The sequence below is a fragment of the Mauremys reevesii genome, linkage group 10 (assembly GCF_016161935.1).
Source record: "Mauremys reevesii isolate NIE-2019 linkage group 10, ASM1616193v1, whole genome shotgun sequence".
Taxonomy (NCBI): domain Eukaryota; kingdom Metazoa; phylum Chordata; order Testudines; family Geoemydidae; genus Mauremys; species Mauremys reevesii.
Window position 1 is genome coordinate 47,005,530 of NC_052632.1, and position 19,276 is coordinate 47,024,805.

Below are 19,276 nucleotides of genomic sequence, written 5' to 3' on the forward strand. Positions count from 1 at the left end.
GTCTCAGTGTCCCCATCAATAAAATGGAGATGATGATAGTGACTGCAGAGGAGGATTGTAAGAATCAATGAATGTATGTAAATTGCATTGAGATTCTTGGATGAAAAGCCAGGCATCATTACTTCAATTTTTAGTTGCTTATAAATGAACAGGCTTTGAAGGAAAGGGATGGTGGCATACAGTTGTGGGTGCTTCAAAGCTCTGATACCCAGGCCATGCAACCAACAGAACCTCTTCTGTCATAAGAGGTACTTCACTACAGTATAGTGAACCCTCTAATAAATGACCCCCCCCAGGGGCCAGCAAAAATCAGTTGCCTTGAAGAGAAAGAGCCAGATTCTCCAGTCTTCAAAGGTGACTTTGCACCATGTAAGCGGCACAAGGCAGCCAGAGCTGGCCAGTGGAGGATTATCCCTGCAAAGGGGAACTCTCCACTGGTGTATAGTGAATGGAGGCTGCCCTGCTGCCTCCTGTGTCAGCTGTTGCCCCCAGCATGCCAGCACATGGAGATTGAGGGTATATGTAAGGGACAAGATGAGGCCAGGAGGCTCCACTATGCCCAGTCTTCTACAAGTGTAAATTGGGGTTGCCCCTGAATCAGAGAGATGCAACATAGGGTGTTTAAATAAAGACTGAACAAAATTATGCTAGAAACCTTAGGAATATCATTAAGTGGTCCCTGTAGACAGGAAGTAGCCAGCTGCAGCTAAAGAAGTGGATTTTTTTTACCCACAAAAGCTTATGTCCAGATAAATCTGTTAGTCTTTAAGGTGCCACCAGACTCCCAGTTGGAGGTTGTTCTTAGTGCAGGTTACATAATTTATTATGAATTATTCCTTAAATGCTGGTGCCCTTGTCAAGGTTTCCTCCCCAACTCTGAACTTTAGGGTACAGATGTGGGGATCTGCATGGACCCTTCTAAGCTTAATTCCTAGCTTAGATCTGGTAACGCTGCCACCAGCCAGAAATTCAGTGTCTGGCGCACTCCCTGTCCCCCCAAAACCTTCCCTTCCCAGGGCTGCCTTGAGGGACTTCACCAATTTTCTGGTGAACACAGATCCAAACCCCTTGGATCTTAAAACAAGGAGAAATTAACCATTCCCCCTCCTTTCCCCCCCACCAATTCCTGGTGAGTCCAGATCCAATCCCCTTGGATCTTAAAACAAGAAAAATCAATCAGGTTCTAAAAAAAAAAACTTTTAATTAAAGAAGAAAGGTAAAAATCATCTCTGTAAAATCAGGATGGAAAATACTTTACAGGGTACTTAGATTTATATAGCCCAGAGAAAACCCCTCTAGCCTTAGGTTCAAAGTTACAGCAAACAGAAGTAAAATCCTCTCAGCAAAAAGGAACATTTACAGATTGAGAAAACAAACATAAGACTAACACGCCTTGCCTGTGCTACTTACAAGTTTGAAACATGAGAGACTGATTCAGAAAGATTTGGAGAGCCTGGATTGACGTCTGGTTCCTCTTAGTCCCAAGAGCGAACAATCCCCAAAACAAAGAGCACAAAACAAAGACTTTCCTCCACCAAGATTTGAAGGTATCTTGTCCCCTTATTGGTCCTCTGGTCAGGTGTCAGCCAGGTTTACTGAGCTTCTTAACCCTTTACAGGTAAAAGAGACATTAACCCTTAACTATCTGTTTATGACAGCCCCAGATACCAGATTGAAAGCCTCTCTATGCACCACGTAGGTACAGAAGAGGCAGTGATCATGCAGTCTTTCCCACTCTTCCACAATCTATGCCTGCCCTGGAAGGATCATCTCTCAGGGCAGAAGGGGCATTACTAACATATAGGGAAGACTGTAGCTTTTTTTGTTTCAGAGTGAGGGAGGCCCACAATTATTCTGTAAGTGTTATTAGTTCAGCATCCCTGGTCTCTCTACAACTAATGCCAGCTGTATGGGGGAGGTGGACACTGTCATCAGAAATGAGAGACCTGGGAGCACTAACTCATTTCTCAAGTGCCTATCAGCCATTAATGACTTTTAGTCACTAACAAATCTTGGCCAATTGGCAAATGCCAGGTGATCTCTGTCACTGCTGCAAAGGAAACCTCCCCGGGGAAATCTCCTCGGGGATGAGTTCTCAGCAGTGCTCAAGACAATGTGCTTGTTTGAAATCTGTGAGAGAACATATGGGAAGTTGACTGCTGATTGGCTGCTGTGGGGAGGGAATGATTTATAATTGTTTAAATAGGATTGAAAACCTCTGTAATATTTTGCTGCTTTTCCTAATACCATTATAGCTCTCTCCATAGCAACCAGTTGAGACATCATAGACTTTGTTCCTGGCCTGAGAGGTTAGCTATGAGGACTAAAATTGTGATCTGGGGGCAAGCAGGGCACAGTAGTGTGGATAGCTAAGCTAATGAAAAACATTAACAATGCTGGCCGTGCTGGAAGAAGGATAAAGTATCTAAGAAAGCAAGAATTAAATGAAGAGCGGAAAAAATCAACTCAGTGACATTTACTTGGCAGAACAATTTAAAAGTTTAAATGTACAGATCAGTGGAAACAAAGTGTATTGAACTTCACAGCTGTCAATTAGGCTGGCCACCACAGCAATGCAGAACTCGACAGCCACAGCAGGGAGAGAACTCAGATTCTCCTGCTCTAAGATCAACTTTTGTTTGAGCTAAAGGAGACTCTCTGTTACATGACAGCAGTACAGGGTCTATGATGCAGAGTGGACACTTCTGATTCCAGCCTGTAATGCCCTGGCCAGCTCATTGCGGTATTTTGTTCTATTTTTTTTATTAGGATCAACTAATAAATTATTTTATTATTAATAAAAATACCTAGCTCTTATCTAATGCTTTCATAAGTAGCTCTCAAAATGCTTTACAAAGGATATTATCCCTATTTTGCAGATGGGAAAACTGAGGGACAGAGAGATGATGTGACTTGCCCAAGGTCGCACATCAGGCCATTAGCAGAGCTGGGAATAGAATCCAGGTCTTGAGTCCCAGCCCATTGCTCTATCCACCAGGCCCGGCTGGCTCTCTCAGTGAAACAAACACTGATTTTGCCTGGGGGCAGACAGGTGCCTAATGCTTTATATTCCAAAGTGGGAGCTGGTACTGGTTTCTCACGGGGAGGGCTGCAAGTAAGGTCTGGGGTAAGGTCAACATTGACTAACACAGTGCCAGGATACTGTCAACAACCAAAGAAGTAAATTATGTCTCTCATGAAAAATAAACACAAACAAATTTCAGCTTTCTACAATACCTGATCCTCTTTCACACACCTGTTTAGCTCCCCCCTCAAAGTGCTCTAATTTCTGTGAAAGTGCGGTCTGAAATAAATGGTCAGACTGTAGAAAAAGTGGTGTTAGATGGCCCTGTTCAAAACAGTCATGGCAAACCTCAAATGTATTCCTCCCCCTCATGTCCCCAGAAACTGCTATAGAAAAATCAAGCAGTGCACAAACTACACCAAACATTTTAAGATGATACCATAGATCCTTTCCACCCCTGTTCATATGGAAGTCCTGGTGCAACCTGAACTGTTGTGGCAGAACCAGCCCTCTAGAACAATGTGGTGCCACTTCAAGGCCAGGGCTAGAGTTAGTGGTGCAAATCTGGAGTCATTTGTTCCATGGATTCTGCATATCATGCCCCCCCTTTGCAGTAAGGAGCTGAGTTTAATGTTCAAATTGCTCTAACATGGGTATTGCACAGCAGGGTCTGAGGCAGACTGGGAACGGGGGAGAAGAATACCAGTTGGGCTGAATGGGCCACTTCACACCTCTGCAGTTCTTCTCAGGGGTAAAGGGTTATGCCGATCCTCTTCCACTTTTCTAAGAAGGAAGTGTGGAGTTTGGGGCTCCCCCTGCTCCCTGTTGCTGCCTCCAGTGCTCCTTGCTACTCACTGGTTACCACCTTCCTCTCTCCCCATGGCTCCTCCAACCTCACTAGGGGATATGGAGGCAGGGCCGGCTCTAGGTTTTTTGCCGCCCCAAGCAAAAAAATTTTGGCTGCTCCCACCCCAGTACTGGGATCCCCTTTGCGCCCCCCCCTGCTGCCCCAGCCCTGGGATCTCCCCCCCGACCTGCACCCCCTGCCGCCCCAGCTCTGGGCCTCCCCCGACCCACACCCCCCTGCCACCCCAGCCCTGGGCTCTCCCCCCCTCACACCCCATGTTGCCCCAGCTCTGGGCTCCTCCTTCCCCACCCCTGCCCACCCACACACACACACCCTGCTGCCCCAGCCCTGGGCTCTCCCCACCTCCACCTGCATCCTTCTTCTGCCCCAGCCCTGGGTCACTGGTAACTTGCTCCCAGGGCGGGTCATTCAGCAGGAATTTTGGATGTGCACGGAACACAGACAGGATTGGTTCCCATATGGTTACAGAACTGCAGTAAAGTGGAACAATTTTCAGCTTGTGTGATTGGAGGATATCTGGATGCATATTATAAGACTGTCCTCCATAAATGAGGAAAAGTTGAGGTGCCTTTATTATTCTTTTGTTCCACTCTTTGTTTCTATGGGGAATTTGCCAATGCAATATCACTGTCTTCCTTTTAAACAAATAAAACTAAAAAAAAAAAAAGGCAATGGCTGTTGAAAATAGCAATTCCAGTCCTAAAAACCACTGGGAAACATTTCTTGCTCAATTTTATCCTACTTTTTCTTCAGCAAGTCACAGTGGATCAGTATATTTGATTTGGGAGAAATGAAGTAACAGTTGCCCAAATTGAACTTGAGCACTCCTGAATTTTGAGGTGTTCAAATCTGGAAGGCAGGTGCTAGATTCCCTTTCTGAATATTAGCTAAATCTGGAAAGGAAATGTCAATTTCCGCTCAGAAGTGGAAATCCTCCTAAGTGCCTGGTACTGTATCTAAAACTGCCCAGGTCCAGTAGAGCCTCCCCTCCCTTACTTTTCATTTTAAATTCTAGTGGGATCCACATACCTCCCTTGCTAGGCTTCAGATAGAAAGGTGCACTGTCCATTTAGTCCACTCAATTCCTTCTTTGGGCGCTGCAAGGTGAGGTCACATCAGTATCCCTAATCCAGTCTGGGGAAGTCTTCTGAAGGGGATATCTGAGCCAAAGCCTTCTACTCCTTGGGCACACTTGTTCCCCATTCACAGTGCCACCCTGCTCTAGCAGTGAACTCTCCATTCACAGCAAGCTGCAGCATGAGGTTTCAGGTACCATACTCCCTCCCCCTTTCCTGTTGATAGCGGCCAAGGGAATTCTGGAAAATGTAGTTCTTTCCCTGCTCCAGAACTGGCTCTATAGGCAGGGAGCTAACCAAGGAACTACAGCTCCCAGGCTGGATCCCTGCCGGCTGCCGCCCCTGCAAATGGGCTGCTCCAAGCAGCTGCTTGCTTTGCTGGTGCCTAGAGCCACCCCTGTATGGAGGGCCAGGGGTAGGGCAGAGCTGGTAGCTGAATGGCAGTGAAGTATTCCCAGGAAGACTCCCTATGCCCTCCACAAGTTCCCCCAATCATGTCCCCCTCACTACCATCACTTCCTCAAAAACAAGGGAAATTCACTGCCCAAAAGCTTTGTGAAGGTTGATTGGCAGTGCCTCATACCCTTCCAGGATGTCTGAAAAGCAGGGATTAAAGGGTTAAGGCACACACCAGCGCCACCCAGCAACCTTAACTCTGTTCTCTTTGAGGGATGCCCTGCCCATCATGGCACTCTAGCCTTCCAGATGACATGGTGCACTGGGGCACACAGCACATGGGGACAGTGAGAGAAACCATCAGACTGTGTCCTCACTACACTCCACCATTGCACCTACTCTGCACAAATCACCTCCTCCCCCTTGTCCAGTGATGCCTTCTGGGACATCATCTGCACTTCCATGCATCCTGGCATGTGCTACCAGACAACTCCAGAGACACATGGCAAGAATAGACTATCATGCTCTTCTATTGTCCAGCCCACATAATGCAGCACAGAAATGAGGGGTCCATAATCCTTCTGGATGCAGATGCACCCCTCCTCATATTGCAGCGTGAGCTGCTACACCAGGCAATCCAGCTGTCCTGAAGGGCAGTTGGAGCACAAGCAGACAAATGAAAGAATACAATTCTGGGGGACAGAAAAAGACACATTGACTTCGTTGTTCCTCGGATCTACTTATTACAGGGCAGCCTGTAATAAGTAGGCTACCCTGTATACTTACTGTATAACCCCAGTGGCTCTTGCCAACTCCAGTGGGCAGAGTTAAAGTTGTGTGGCAGGGCTGGTGTTTCCTTATCTCGTGGTTTTACAAGGTTTAAGTACAGGTGCACTCAGTGCTCTGGAAAGGTATGAGACACTGCTATTCAACTGTAACTCCCCTGTGTGTGTGTTTGATTTAACACAAGGACCTACTAAAAGTGACAATAAGATAAACTTTCCCTAATTAATTTTCACTAATATTTCAAATCAATACATAAAGTGGCAAAATACTTTACAGCAAGTATATTCAGCTCTATGGGACCTTTCATGTCTGGCTTTGAGCTTGGAAAGGTGTCTAGAAGTTAAAAAGTCAGTCACTCTGAAGCTGCTTTAGAAATAGATCCCTTCTATTGTTTAGTTTTGTTCAAGTTGGTTTAATGTTTTCACACAAAGGGGATTTTGTGCAGAGGAGTAAACTCTCTCTGGACATTGAGGAGGTTTTCAGGTTGTGTGTTTTTTGGCAGGGAGGTCCCTGCTGATTCAGCTCTTCTTAAGCTTCCACACTGATGACACCTTGTGTCAATATGTACTTAGCACCAATTAGTGTGCGTGTGTCTCTCATTTCTCCCTTTTGATCAATAATTTCCCAGAATAGAACATTAAAATAGAGGGGGAGAGAGGGAAGTCTAAATTAAATAAAGAAAGAAACTGAACAAAAACCTCATCTAGTCATATCACAGTAGCCAGTGAATGTACTGAGCAAAGGAATATCAGAATCAGATTGTTCTTTCTGTGACTCTGGCTCCTGTGTGCGTGTTTACATTTTTTCACCAACTAGAACATTATTTAAAAGTTCTGCCAGAATTAAACAACAACCTGAAATTCTCACTGCTGTATTATGAGAGGGACACACCAGCTCTAACTCAAACCTGCCATCGAGAGAAAGAAATACTTCATTAACCCTCATACTAGTACAATTAACCTGTGGAACTCACTGCTGCAGGGCATATCTGATGCAGTAGTTTAGTAAATTTCAAGATTGAAGGATATTACTGAGATTATTGAAAATCTTAATATTTAGGAAATTATTGAGCTATAAATAGTTCAGCAAAATGGAAGAATGGATTAGACACTTCTGTCAGTAGCTGCAGTTATACTAGAAGGGGAAAAGTCATGGTTATTGAACCTTGTGGCTCATGGGAGTCAGGAAGAAATCTGGACCCTCCCACTATGGAATACAGCATAGTACAACTGGAAGCATTATCAGTGCTGAGGTCTTATGCCTTCCTCTCAGATATACCCAGCACTGACTGCTTTCAGAAACAAGGAATCTAGCTGGAAGCATCACTTGCCTCTTCTGGTATGAAAATGCCTGTTCTTATACAATAAAGAGAAGGAGTCAGAACATTTTAAATATGTTGGGCACCACGCAAATCCATGGATGGCCCAGACCCATAACAACAGATCCTTTATGGGCAGCCATTTGTAGATCTTTATTACCCTAGTATAGGATCTCAAGTTTCCTTAGAGCTCTGGCTTCAGGGTTGTAACACGGACCCTAAAGGAGGAATTTATAGTACTCTAGAGAGCATGTCACTTTCCACAGATCAGAGGACATGTCTGGAAGCAGTGAGTCCCCTGAGTAACCTCTATCAGCTATACATTTTTTCCTCCTTCACACCGTAGCTGTGCTTTACTAAGTTTTAGTCACCTCTTAGCCTTTACAAAGCACTGCATCTTGGAAACAGGAGCAATGCAGCCAACAGCCCATTCTCCTGTGGTCTCACTCCTCAGTCAGATTTAGAGGCAGAAGCAGCATTGGTGAACCAAATGAAATAAAAGAAAGACCCAGGAGGAAGATAACATATAGCTAACTGAAGAAGCAACCTCTCTTCCCAAGAATCTGGTGCTAGAAATCTTTCACAGCAACATCAATACTAAGGGCAGTTACCACTGGAGAAAGACATACATGACCAGGGACCTAGTTATCTGAGGAGGCACCTCTGCCCCAGGCCCAAGCAACACTGGCAGCAGCATATATTCAGTGAAGGGCTCACACCTCTGGGATCTGCTCCTCCTGATGGGGCCCAAGAATGGCCAGCTTTAAGACACAGCTTAAAACAGATCTGCTTGGTCAAGCAATTTTCAGTGATCTCTGGGCATGGACATTTTTCTGAAGGAGACTTTTAGTCCTATGTTTTATGGCCCACTGGCCCCTGTAAAGGTGCTTGGCTCTGCTCTTCCCAGTAGACACACCCACTGTGGCTGGGAGGTCTGCGAGCTCTGTTTCTATCTGCAACCTGTTTACCTGGAAAAATAATAGTAGATGTGAATCTACACAAGGTAAGAAAAAGGATGATCACTCTATCAAGGGAGTTCAGTAGGAAGGAGGATAAAGCAATATGGCCAAGAGCCTAACTATAGGTCTGCTTCTGCTACTCCCCAGAGCAGAGCCTGTCATTGGGGTAGAGGAAAGCCCACAGTCTATAAGTGAGTCTAAGATGGTTCAAATTAAAGTAGAAGTGGGATGCTTTATCTGATACCATCTTACATCCTCCTGTTTGTTCCTCTAATTGTTACACTCACTCTCCCCGGGCCCCTCAGTGTGTAAATTACAGTACTTGAGACTCAAACCCACTTGCCAAAGTCAGCCCTGCTGTAAAATGAAGTCAGTGGAGCTGCAGCCATTGATACCCAGGGCTGAATTTGGTCTCCTGAATCTGGCATCTGGGTCTTAAAGATCTTCAGCACAAAATGGTCATTGGGAACAAACAAATAAAAGTCAAATTTAGAAGCTGTACGACTAAGAAAAATATTTTTACACTGCAATAACCCCTTCTCACTAGCAACCCCCATATAGAAACAGGATTGCAATATTATCAGAGAGAGTATGTAACATGGATTACCCTCAAGATCCACCCAGGCCAGCACTGAAGCAGATGAGCCAATTAGCCTCCTCCACCCTAGACAGCAGTGGCCTTTTCTTCTTGGAAACTGGTAAAAGTTTCTTCATGAGCTGGGTTGGACAGTACTAATGGGGAAATGACCTGGAACACAGAGCAAATTCATGACCCCTACAGAGTGGTTTTGAACATCTGCCAAATGACTCTGGCAGGAAGCCACAGTCTTCCAGTCATAAGTCAGTTTCTAAGGACCATCTGTCAACCTTATCCCTCCCACCCAAGCCTCTAGCCCTGTCAGAGGTGCCAAACAGCTCCCATAACAGCTGGGATAAAAAGAAATCCTGAAGCTCCTGATAACAAGTCAATAAAAAATCCCCATCCCCTTTTAAAGTTGTATCAATGGTTTGTACTCTTTTTATGCTCCTTTGATAATGAAGATCTGAAAATGTTTGCCTCCCCCTAGCCCCTGAAAAAAAATCTGCTTGCTTTTGGTATTACAAATTCAGGTATTATCTACCCTAGCAGACTCTATGGTGAATAGAGAACTAGTGAAATGACATCACAAGAAAGTGAATGTTGAGCAACTGAGAGGGAAAAGGATTTGCCAGCAGACTATTTAAAATGCTTTGTTTTCATTAGTATTTATTTAACTCCAATCCCTAACAAACATATGGAAGAAAGGAAGTCTTTATATTAAAGATTCAGCACACAAACCTTCCAGGCCTTATAAAAGGGCACAAGTTATTTTAAAAAGAACTGACCAACCTTCGTACATCACCTTTAAAAGCAGTTCTCTTTGGGAGCTAAAGACTGTTTACTCTATGTAGCAAAGACTTCAGGGAAGATCTCTACAGCTATGTTCAGCATTAGCTCTATAAAATAATCTTCAAATGAAGCTGTCTCCATGACTCTATTACATAGCTATTCTGTTTCATTTTCCCTTCCTTTTTTAGATCTCTGTCAAGTTAGGATGTAAATTCCAAGGAATGATCCCAAAGATTTCAAATTATTAGCATAATAAATCTTGAAATGTATTAGTGCTTTACGTGTTTGTAGACAGCAGTTAATTATCTAAGCCAGGGGTTCTCAAACTGGGGGTTGGGACCCCTCAGGGGGTCGCAAGGGTATTACATGGGGGGTTGCAAGCTGTCAGTCTCCACCCCAAACCCCGCTTTGCCTCCAGCATTTATAATGGTGATAAATATATAAAAACGTGTTTTTAATTGGGGGGGAGGGGACACGTCACACTCAGAGGCTTGCTAGGGGTCACCAGTACAAAAATTTGAGAACCACTGATCTAAGCAATAAAACCAATAAAGATCCTAGCCAACTAGTTAGATAAAATAAGATCATAACGAACTTCATGCTTTTTCACCAATCTCCTCAATCTTCTTCTAAAACAAATGTCTTGATTTCAGTAAAATCTGTACATATCATAGGGTCAGATTCTGCCACCCTTACTCACAGTATTACCTTACTCCAGGGGTAGTCAATAGGCAGACCATGGGCCAAATCCAGACCACTAGATGCTTTTGAACAGACCCCCAAATTTTTTATTTTCTTTATTATTCTTATTATTATTATACTTTTAAAATTATTTTCTCTGGAGTGTGGACCTTGACAAAAAATAATTGACTACCCCTGCCTTGCTCCATGAGAAGTTCCATTGATTTAAATGGGACTACTTGCAGAGTAAGTATTGCTCCATATCTGAAGTTACATCACCTTTATGAGGCAGCCAGTTCTATTAAGCAACTAATTTTGCCAGTCCCATGAGCAGTCATCTAAGACAGGTTTCATTCTATACTATTTTCCTTCAATCATTGGGTAACTTTATGTTTGCCATGATTACTGGACACATTACTAAAGTCTCATTACTGAAGTAAATGTATATAAAGTCAGTCTGAGTTCCCTTTATCTTTAAATAATACTCCTGAGGATTTGAATCTCACACTAATGTGAAAATTCTACACCATCCTTTGACTTTATTCATTCCTCTAACATTTTAAAACTTCAACTGGCTCACTGTCACCACTCTTTTCCAGAGGACAGTCCTAGCTCCTATAACCTTTCTTCATAACGTAGATCTTTCAGAGCCACAGGCATTTTTTGTAAAAACAGATCTATCCCCTGTAGTAGCCAAATCCTACAGCCCATACTCCGCAACACCCCAATGCACCTCTAAAACATATATTCCTTGTTGCATTGTACAACCAACACAGAATGTAGTATTCCAGACAGTCTAGCCAGGGCTCTTTTGGGAAACAGTATCAGCCATTTGTTGTCTCTTTTTAAGTAAGGTACTTTTGTTTTGCTCATCTCAATTCAGTTATCCACACTAATCACCCCAGATCCTTTTCTTCGACCATGGGCTAGACATACATTCTACTTAGCATGTTGTTCCCTTGTTCCTATATGTTTCTACTCTGCCATCTGCTGGCCCAGTAACCAAGACAATTCAAAGTCTTTAGAACCCGAGTGCTTTGTTCCCCACTATGTGCTCTACCTCTAATGCTGGTAGAAACCCAAGCCTGAAAAGCCATGGGAATTTGGAACTAGAGGTGGGCCAAAACTGGAACTTCAAATCCAATCCCTTTAAGATTAGAGGGAAGGCATGAATTTGAATCTCCAAATCTGAACCTGCTCATATGGTTCTGGTTCCAACTCAGAACCCTTCTATTTGCTAGGCCTGGTTCAGATGCAGCCAGCATTCCACAAGAACATCTCACACGATGGCAGAAATCTCACAATCGCATGAGACGTGGATCATTCAAGATTGTGGAAATGTCACAGGATCATACAGCATTGCAAGGTTCCCAGCATCTGGCCCCACCAAACTCAAACCCTAGAACTGATCGGCCTTGAACCTGACTCCTCATCAAAACTTAAACCAGATCAGAACGCTACTTCCTCAGCCCATTTCCATTCAGTAGTCAAGTCAGGTTCTCTCCAGGACTGTTTACTCACTTCTCAATCAACCCTACTTGTTATTTCCCAGAGGGGGTATAAACCTCACATGGGTATCTAAATTAATTACAACAGTGACCTAAAACGGGAAAGGGGGGAGAAGCCATTTGCTTACCTTCACCAGTATTTTCAGTATATTTGTTCCCAGTTATAGACGTCAGGAAAATCTGACTCCCAGACTGACAGACTCAGAGAAGAGTATACACATGCAGCTCAAGACCTTCAATCAACATCCCTTGCCTTAGTAATAAAAACCTCCCCGCATTCCTGGCTGGTAGCACAAGGGTTAAAACCAATCGAGCACAGAGTGCTGGACAGGCATCAAGGTGGTTGCTGTATCGGTTGCTGTATCGCTACATTATCAGTTGGGGGAAAATACAGAGAACAGAATCGGCTGTCCACAGAATGTTTCCTTCCCATGCTTCTGCCGCAATGAACACAAGGAAAGGTAAGTGGAAGCAACTTCCCACATTCCTCCAATAGTATCTCATCAGAGCAGGACAGTATGGATCTGCACCAGAGTAACAAATAAATCCCACAAATAAGGGCAGGTAAATAGTTTAGGGTGAGCAGATCAATGAGTTCTTAGAAAGTTTCTACTTGTTTTGCTCAGCAACTTCTTTTTCTTTTGCCACCTCTGCTGTTATAGGATAATGTTCAGGCTTTATGATGTCCCGTGTGCTACTTTAAGGAGCTTTAGCGATTGCATGCACAGTGCATGTGTCTCTGCTAGAGTAATAACTTTGCAGCTGGAGGAACAGATTGGTTCTTTTGCAGAAAAAGCTTCCAAGTAATGAATTAAGGCAAGACCTCCTGGATTTTCTCTGCTTTTTGAAAAATCAGATTAATTCTGAGAGGTTGGGGGCCAGAGTACATCTACTGTTGGAATTTTAGAAGAAGAAAAATGCTGCTGAAACATGCAGTGAAAATCTAATTGCTGGTCCAAGAGGATCTTGAATGTATGGGGTGGTGGGCTAATACTGTTGGAGACAAGCATACACAAAAAAAGACATTGGCAGGCCTGTAAACAAAGACAATAGACCAGAGCTAACCCATCAGCACATAATTATGGGCTTTCTAAAATGCAAGTTAAGTACATAAAGGGTGTATTATCAACCTAGCATGCAGATACTATAGATTAGATAGAGGAGATCTGTACATGCCACAGTGATGGGCATGGATAGATAGAGATGAATAAGCCCGGAGTTCATTTCTGAGAGATAGCATTGGCAGGGCAGACTACGTGACTGCAACATGAGTACTTTGGGGAATTGATCTGGCCTCTCCCTCATCACACCCCAATAAGCAGGGTGTGCTGGCGCTCCACCTAGAAATCTCTGGGTCAGCACCCATGGGCACAAGTATGTGTGTCATACATGGGAAGACAGGCTCAAGTGCAGTGGGTGCCATTAGAACACTGTTCACGGGGCACTTGCAAGTAAATTGCCACTTAGAGTTAGTTCATGTAACTGCAATAGTCATTGTTAATTCTTAATAAGAAATACTGCAGTAATGTTCATTTCTCACAAGTAGTAATGGTGCAGATTTTAATGGTGTCTGCTCTAAACCTGCACAGAAACCCTGAGAAAATGAGAAGGCAATATTCTTGCCCAAATATCTTGGCCATTCCTGATTTATCCTTCCCCCAAATAAATTGGAGATGAGGAAGTATAATGTTACAGGATATCCCTGATGCACGGGAAGTCATGCTGCAAAGTCATGAATTGATTTGATGGGCATAGGATCAGTACCTTACCATCACAAGTTTCAGTTTTAAAGTACAGAACCAGAACCAGGCAGTGGTGTGCATCACAGAACAGATGGTCTCGTTTCCCTAACTAAAATGAAACCGCTGCTTTGTTGCAAGAGTGCAACAGATCATCTGAAATCATCAACTTCTACTCTTCTTGTTTTCCCATCACTTCAAAACTGTGGAACTATCTAACCCTAATTTGCTATATTCTCCCCTCTCTTGTGAATGGGGTTGGATGAATTAATGTGGCCTAATTTCAAACCCACTTGCCTGCCACTTAGAGACCGTGGGGAAAAAAATGGAGTTGAGAACGAACATTTCTAATAAAGACAACATCTCTCTCGTACACAGGGTCCCCACAGGGTATGCTTAGCATTTAGAGGGGTCTTTTAACCCTGATACAGAGCACAGAGCTCTCCATAATGATTTATTGAATAACCCATGTGGGGTGGGGGGAAGCATTTAAATTACAGGGGATAAAAAGGTTTTCAGATTTCATTCACATTGTTCACTAAAATTGCTAGCTCCGGCATGTTCACCCATCTCTGCTCATAATGAACTTATCTAGGCCCAGTCCCCATCCCCTGCCCGCTTCTCAAAGCAAGTTTAAAAGCTGAAGTAAGTTCCTCTGAAAAGAGCGTTTTCTAAAAGAAATGAGATAGCCTCAATGCCCAGGACTGTGATGCTACAGTACAACATGGTATGTGGACACCTGAATTGTACTGAACAATTTATCTTTCTAATGCACTACTTCCTGCGCTAGCCTATATTTTTTCTTCCTTCATTACACTTAAGTGTGAAGCATGAACTAGGTGCACAAGCAATCAGACCAGGAAGCGCAGGGTAGGAAAGGAGCTTCAGAAATGGAGTTTGCTGCTCAGCAGTGGGGGGGGGGGGGGAAGGGGGAGAGGGAGGGAGGAGTTGATGATGATGATCAAGTTCAGACCTTGCTCAAAATGGTTGCAACTGTGTTGACCTCAGTGGCTGTATCTCCACTGACACCAGGTATGAATTTGGCACTTTGTCTTGTATAAGCTTTGCTCACTTTCCAGGACATACCCATGGCCTTCCATGCTGATAAAGCCACCACTATTTCCCCCTGTAAGCGCAATGGCTGCAGCTAAGGGAGCAGTTCTTTCTCTTTGCTGAATTATGTGTCCTTGAACAGAAAAAGGCTGGTTGAGAAAACGGATTAGGGTGCTTGTCAGCCAGCGTCAGTGTTCTGGGCTTGGATCTACAGCAGGTTGAGTTACTCGTAAAAGATTTCCTAGTGCCAGCCTAAACTCTTGACAGACAACTGACAGCCTCTATTAAAGAGTCCAGCCCTGTGGGCACAGCTCCCACTGACATCGAAGAAGGGTTTGTGACCACCTGCACCAGTCCTGAATGTGGTCAGTAAAAGAGGGGGGCTGCAGGTCCAGATTGAGCTGTGCTGGCAGAGGTGCTTGGGGGCCCAAGAATAGTACAGCAAGGATGACGGTGAGGACTGAGATGCTTTGGCAGACATGCTTGGAATGGGATCCCCATAGGCAATGCTTTCCACTCCACAGTGGAGGAGGAGAGATGAACCACTAAGTGCACTGGTCTGTTATTGGCTAGTCAAAGGAGATGCATTGATCAAGCTCTAGAAACCATGTCCTGTCCTCTTAGAGGATGTGAGCCTGCATGAGGGCTGCATGACAGCTTTAATGAAAGTCATCATCACTGGTCCTCCAGGAATTGTTTCTAGGGTGTAAAAGAAATGGCAGACCCCTGTTTTAAAAGCTCAGTGGAGTAGGGAGAGGAAACCAGCCTCTGGTCACAGACTGATTCTCTGAGTCAGCAATTTGCCCATGTCTGGGAGAGGAAGCAATTACCAGACATACCAAAAGGGAATATTACCCAGACATTGCAATCCCACTCTTGTCAAGGTGAAGAGTCAATTCAGCCAAATGATAACAGATTGTAAATAGATACAGACAGAAGGATGTGAAAAACCTGACTAAGTTAGCCCGGACACACAACATGCTCCTAAAGGTGCACTTCTCAGCTTACGTGCTAAGAATGTCACTCCCACATTTCAAAATGATGGCCCCAATTCACTGTTGCCTTGCCCCTTGTGCAGTCATTTATACCAGTACAAAGAGGGTCAAGAACGTCTGCGCTGGTGTAAATGAGTACACAAGTCCAGGGCAATGGTGAGTCTGGCCTATATAACTGAACAGAGAGAAAATCCAAGTCACTCTACAGACCCTGGACCTAACTCTGCTCTTAGTGAGATCAATGGCAAAACATTCACCAACTTCAGCAGGATTAGTTCCCGCAACCATCACAGGCATTGAAGAAAGACAATAATACAATGTTGTTCCATGTTATGGTTGCTCAGTCTCCAATATTGTGCCTTACATGGTACTGGCATTTGGGGCACATTGAGTATACCTAGCCATGTCATCTTTGCATCGTTTCCTCTTGCTGTGTGTTGTCAGCTAACGATTTCCATTTGTTTTGTCTTAATCTCCCCCTCCACTTCCCCAGCAGACACTGCCCTCTTGTTACTCTTGGTCTTGGTGCTGGCAGCAGGGTCCCAATCTCCCAGCGGAGAAGCGCCCAAGGAGCAGCCTGACACAGAGCTCCTAAAATGCCCCAGCTCATGTGCCTGCAGCTATGATGACTACAGTGAGGAGCTCAACATCTTCTGCAGCTCCCGGAACCTCACGCACCTCCCAGAAGACATTCCTAGCAACGTTAAGTCATTATGGCTGGATGGGAACAACTTCCTTTCTCTGCCAGCTATGGCCTTCAGGAACCTTTCCAACCTGGACTTCCTTAACCTGCAGAGCAGTCAGCTGGCAAGCATTGAGCAGCATGCCTTCCATGACTTAAAGGGCCTCTACCACCTGCACCTGGAACGGAACAGGCTGAAGCATTTGGCACCAAACACTTTCCTTCACACACAGAACCTCGCCTCCTTGAGCCTCAACAACAACCACTTCAACAAGATCGAGGAAGGCCTGTTTGCTGGGCTCTCCAATCTCTGGTACCTGAACCTCGGGTGGAACTCACTCGTGGTGCTGCCTGACAGAGTGTTCCATAACCTGCCTAATCTGAGGGAACTGGTCCTGGCTGGGAACAAGCTGCCCTACCTGCAGCACCAAATCTTCTGCAGTCTCAGTGAGCTGAAGGAGCTGGATTTGAGTGGGAACTTGCTCAAGGGCATCAAGCTCAATATCTTTGTCAAGCTGCAGAAACTACAGAAGCTCTACCTGAACCACAACCAGATCAATGCAATCGCCCCACGTGCATTCATGGGAATGAAGTCCCTCAGGTGGCTAGACCTCTCCCACAATCGTCTCATCTTGCTCTTTGAAGAAACATTCCTGGGCCTTTTGAGCCTGCACGTGTTGCGTTTATCCAGTAATTCAATCACCAGCCTGAGGCCAAGGACTTTCAAAGATCTCCAGTTCCTGGAGGAGCTACAACTGGGACACAACAGGATCAGGAGTCTGGCAGAAAGGACTTTTGATGGGCTAGGCCAGCTGGAGGTCCTTACGCTGAACAACAACCAGATTCAAGAGATCAGGGTTGGAGCATTCCTTGGACTCTTTAATGTTGCAGTGATGAACTTGTCTGGTAACTGCCTCAAGGCACTTCCCGACTATGTCTTTAAGAGCCTAACCAAACTGCATAGTCTTCACCTGGAAAACAGCTGTCTCAGCAGAATCAGGCCACAAACTTTCTCCAGCCTTTCCTGCCTCCGGAGGCTCTTCTTGCAGCACAACACCATATCCATAATTGAAGACCAGAGTTTGAATGACCTGCATGATCTTTTGGAGTTGGACCTTAAGCACAACAGGCTGACCCATCTCTCCCACAACATGTTTGTAGGCCTGAATAACCTGGAATACCTTCTCCTTTCCTCCAACCAGCTCCTGGAGATCTCTCACAACGCTTTCAGCCCACTTCAACGTCTCTTCTGGCTTGACCTCTCCAACAACCATTTGGAGATGCTGGACAACACCACAATTACCCCCTTAGCAAACTTGCGGTATCTTAGCATCAGAAACAATTCTCTGGAAACCTTCTCAGTTGGTTCTCTGGGCCCTTCACCTGTGCTGGAGCAGCTGTGGCTGGAAGGAAACAAGTGGCACTGTAATTGCTCACTGAAGGAACTGAGAGACTTTTCCTTGCAGCATCCCACAGTGGTTCCACGTTTTGTACAGTCCCTTATGGAGGGGGACGATTCCCACACACCCGTGTACGTGTACAACAACCTGACCTGCCTAAGCCCACCAGACCTGGCAGGCCTTGACCTGAGGGAAATCAGTGAAGATCACTTTGCTCACTGCTAACTAACACGCTTCCTCTTTATAGAGGACTTTCTGCTTTCTATAGTTGGCAGCATTAGATACATACTTGCACAAGTTCAGGTAGAATCAGGAGAACTACTTTCCTACAGGCTAATAAGTAAAAGGGTATAGCTATCTGGCATCTCAACCACCTTCCCTGATCTCTTTACCAAGCTCATCAGGGTAGCAGTCCAAAATAGTGTGTTCCACCATTCACCATTACCCAAAGAGGCCAATACGATTGCACAGCACTCTTTACCTTTCTCTCTCCATGCTGTACCATTACTATATTTGTATAGCTGCAGTTTTCAACAGAACCAGCATAGCAGCTTTGGCTGAACAGCCAGGGTAAACAGGTTCTTTGGACTTTGCAATTACCTTTGGGCTATTTGAACTTAGCATTGTGATTCAGAGCCAGCATTCCTTTGCCCAGCTCTGAAATGTGAAGGAAAGAATGGGTGTGTGAGAAGGTATGAGTGGACAGGAGCCTTCTCCGAGGACTCTCTTTTCCAATTCCAAAATTAAAACTGATTTTAAAGAACCCAAACAAACGATCATAGTACAATAAGAGTTGGACTGAAAAGCCAACCTGAAAGGGTATTGCCCACTAAGGACCAGCATTTGGGTCTCACTCCTGAGCTGGGAGCAAAGGATAGGCAACCTGTCTAGCCACCAAGGAGCAAGGAACATCTCATATCAGTTTTTTTAGCAACCACTCCGGGTTAGCAGAGGTGCTGTTGTCAATGGATCATGGAGACAACCCTCCTTAATGGAAAGAATATCACTGCAAAATGAGGACCTCAGGCTGGGGAGAGCAAATGGAGAAACCAAGATCCTCTTGAGCTAGGGGAGGAAAGTCTGGGCCACAGTGCTCATTAGTGGGAATGCTGATAAAGTTAAGTATCATTGCCCCAGAATCACCCCAGTTGTGACTAGGTAATGCAAGCAGGGGCTTCATCCCATCTGTATTGCAGTAGCTTGGATCAGTGGTTGTCAACCTTTTCCATTCTGTGTGACCCTGCGTTGCAATGCAAAAAAGTTTCAGGAACCCATAAAGCATTCTGTGATTGTACAACACCAAACACAATGGGGCCTGATCCATAACTAGGGCCCCAGGTGCTACCATAATGGAAATAATAAAGGGAGGATGACCATGACCCCCAAAAACCTGTTCTTGAATTCCAGTTGAGAACCCATGG

The 19,276-nt window shown here is 44.8% G+C and overlaps 1 protein-coding gene across 2 annotated transcripts; it reads left to right on the forward strand.

Annotated features, from left to right (window-relative positions):
• The first annotated feature begins 12,318 nt into the window (after positions 1–12,318).
• On the forward strand, positions 12,319–18,302 carry IGFALS (insulin like growth factor binding protein acid labile subunit). 2 transcript variants are annotated; one of them, XM_039490321.1, is made up of 2 exons: positions 12,319–12,447; positions 16,267–18,302. In XM_039490321.1, exons 1-2 carry the CDS (start codon positions 12,405–12,407, stop codon positions 18,078–18,080), a joined length of 1,857 nt encoding a protein of 618 aa, XP_039346255.1. In that variant the 5' UTR covers positions 12,319–12,404; the 3' UTR covers positions 18,081–18,302. The 2 variants fall into 2 exon arrangements, with proteins under 2 accessions (XP_039346255.1, XP_039346256.1); XM_039490322.1 differs by having other exon boundaries at positions 16,270–18,302.
• The last annotated feature ends 974 nt before the right edge of the window (positions 18,303–19,276 follow it).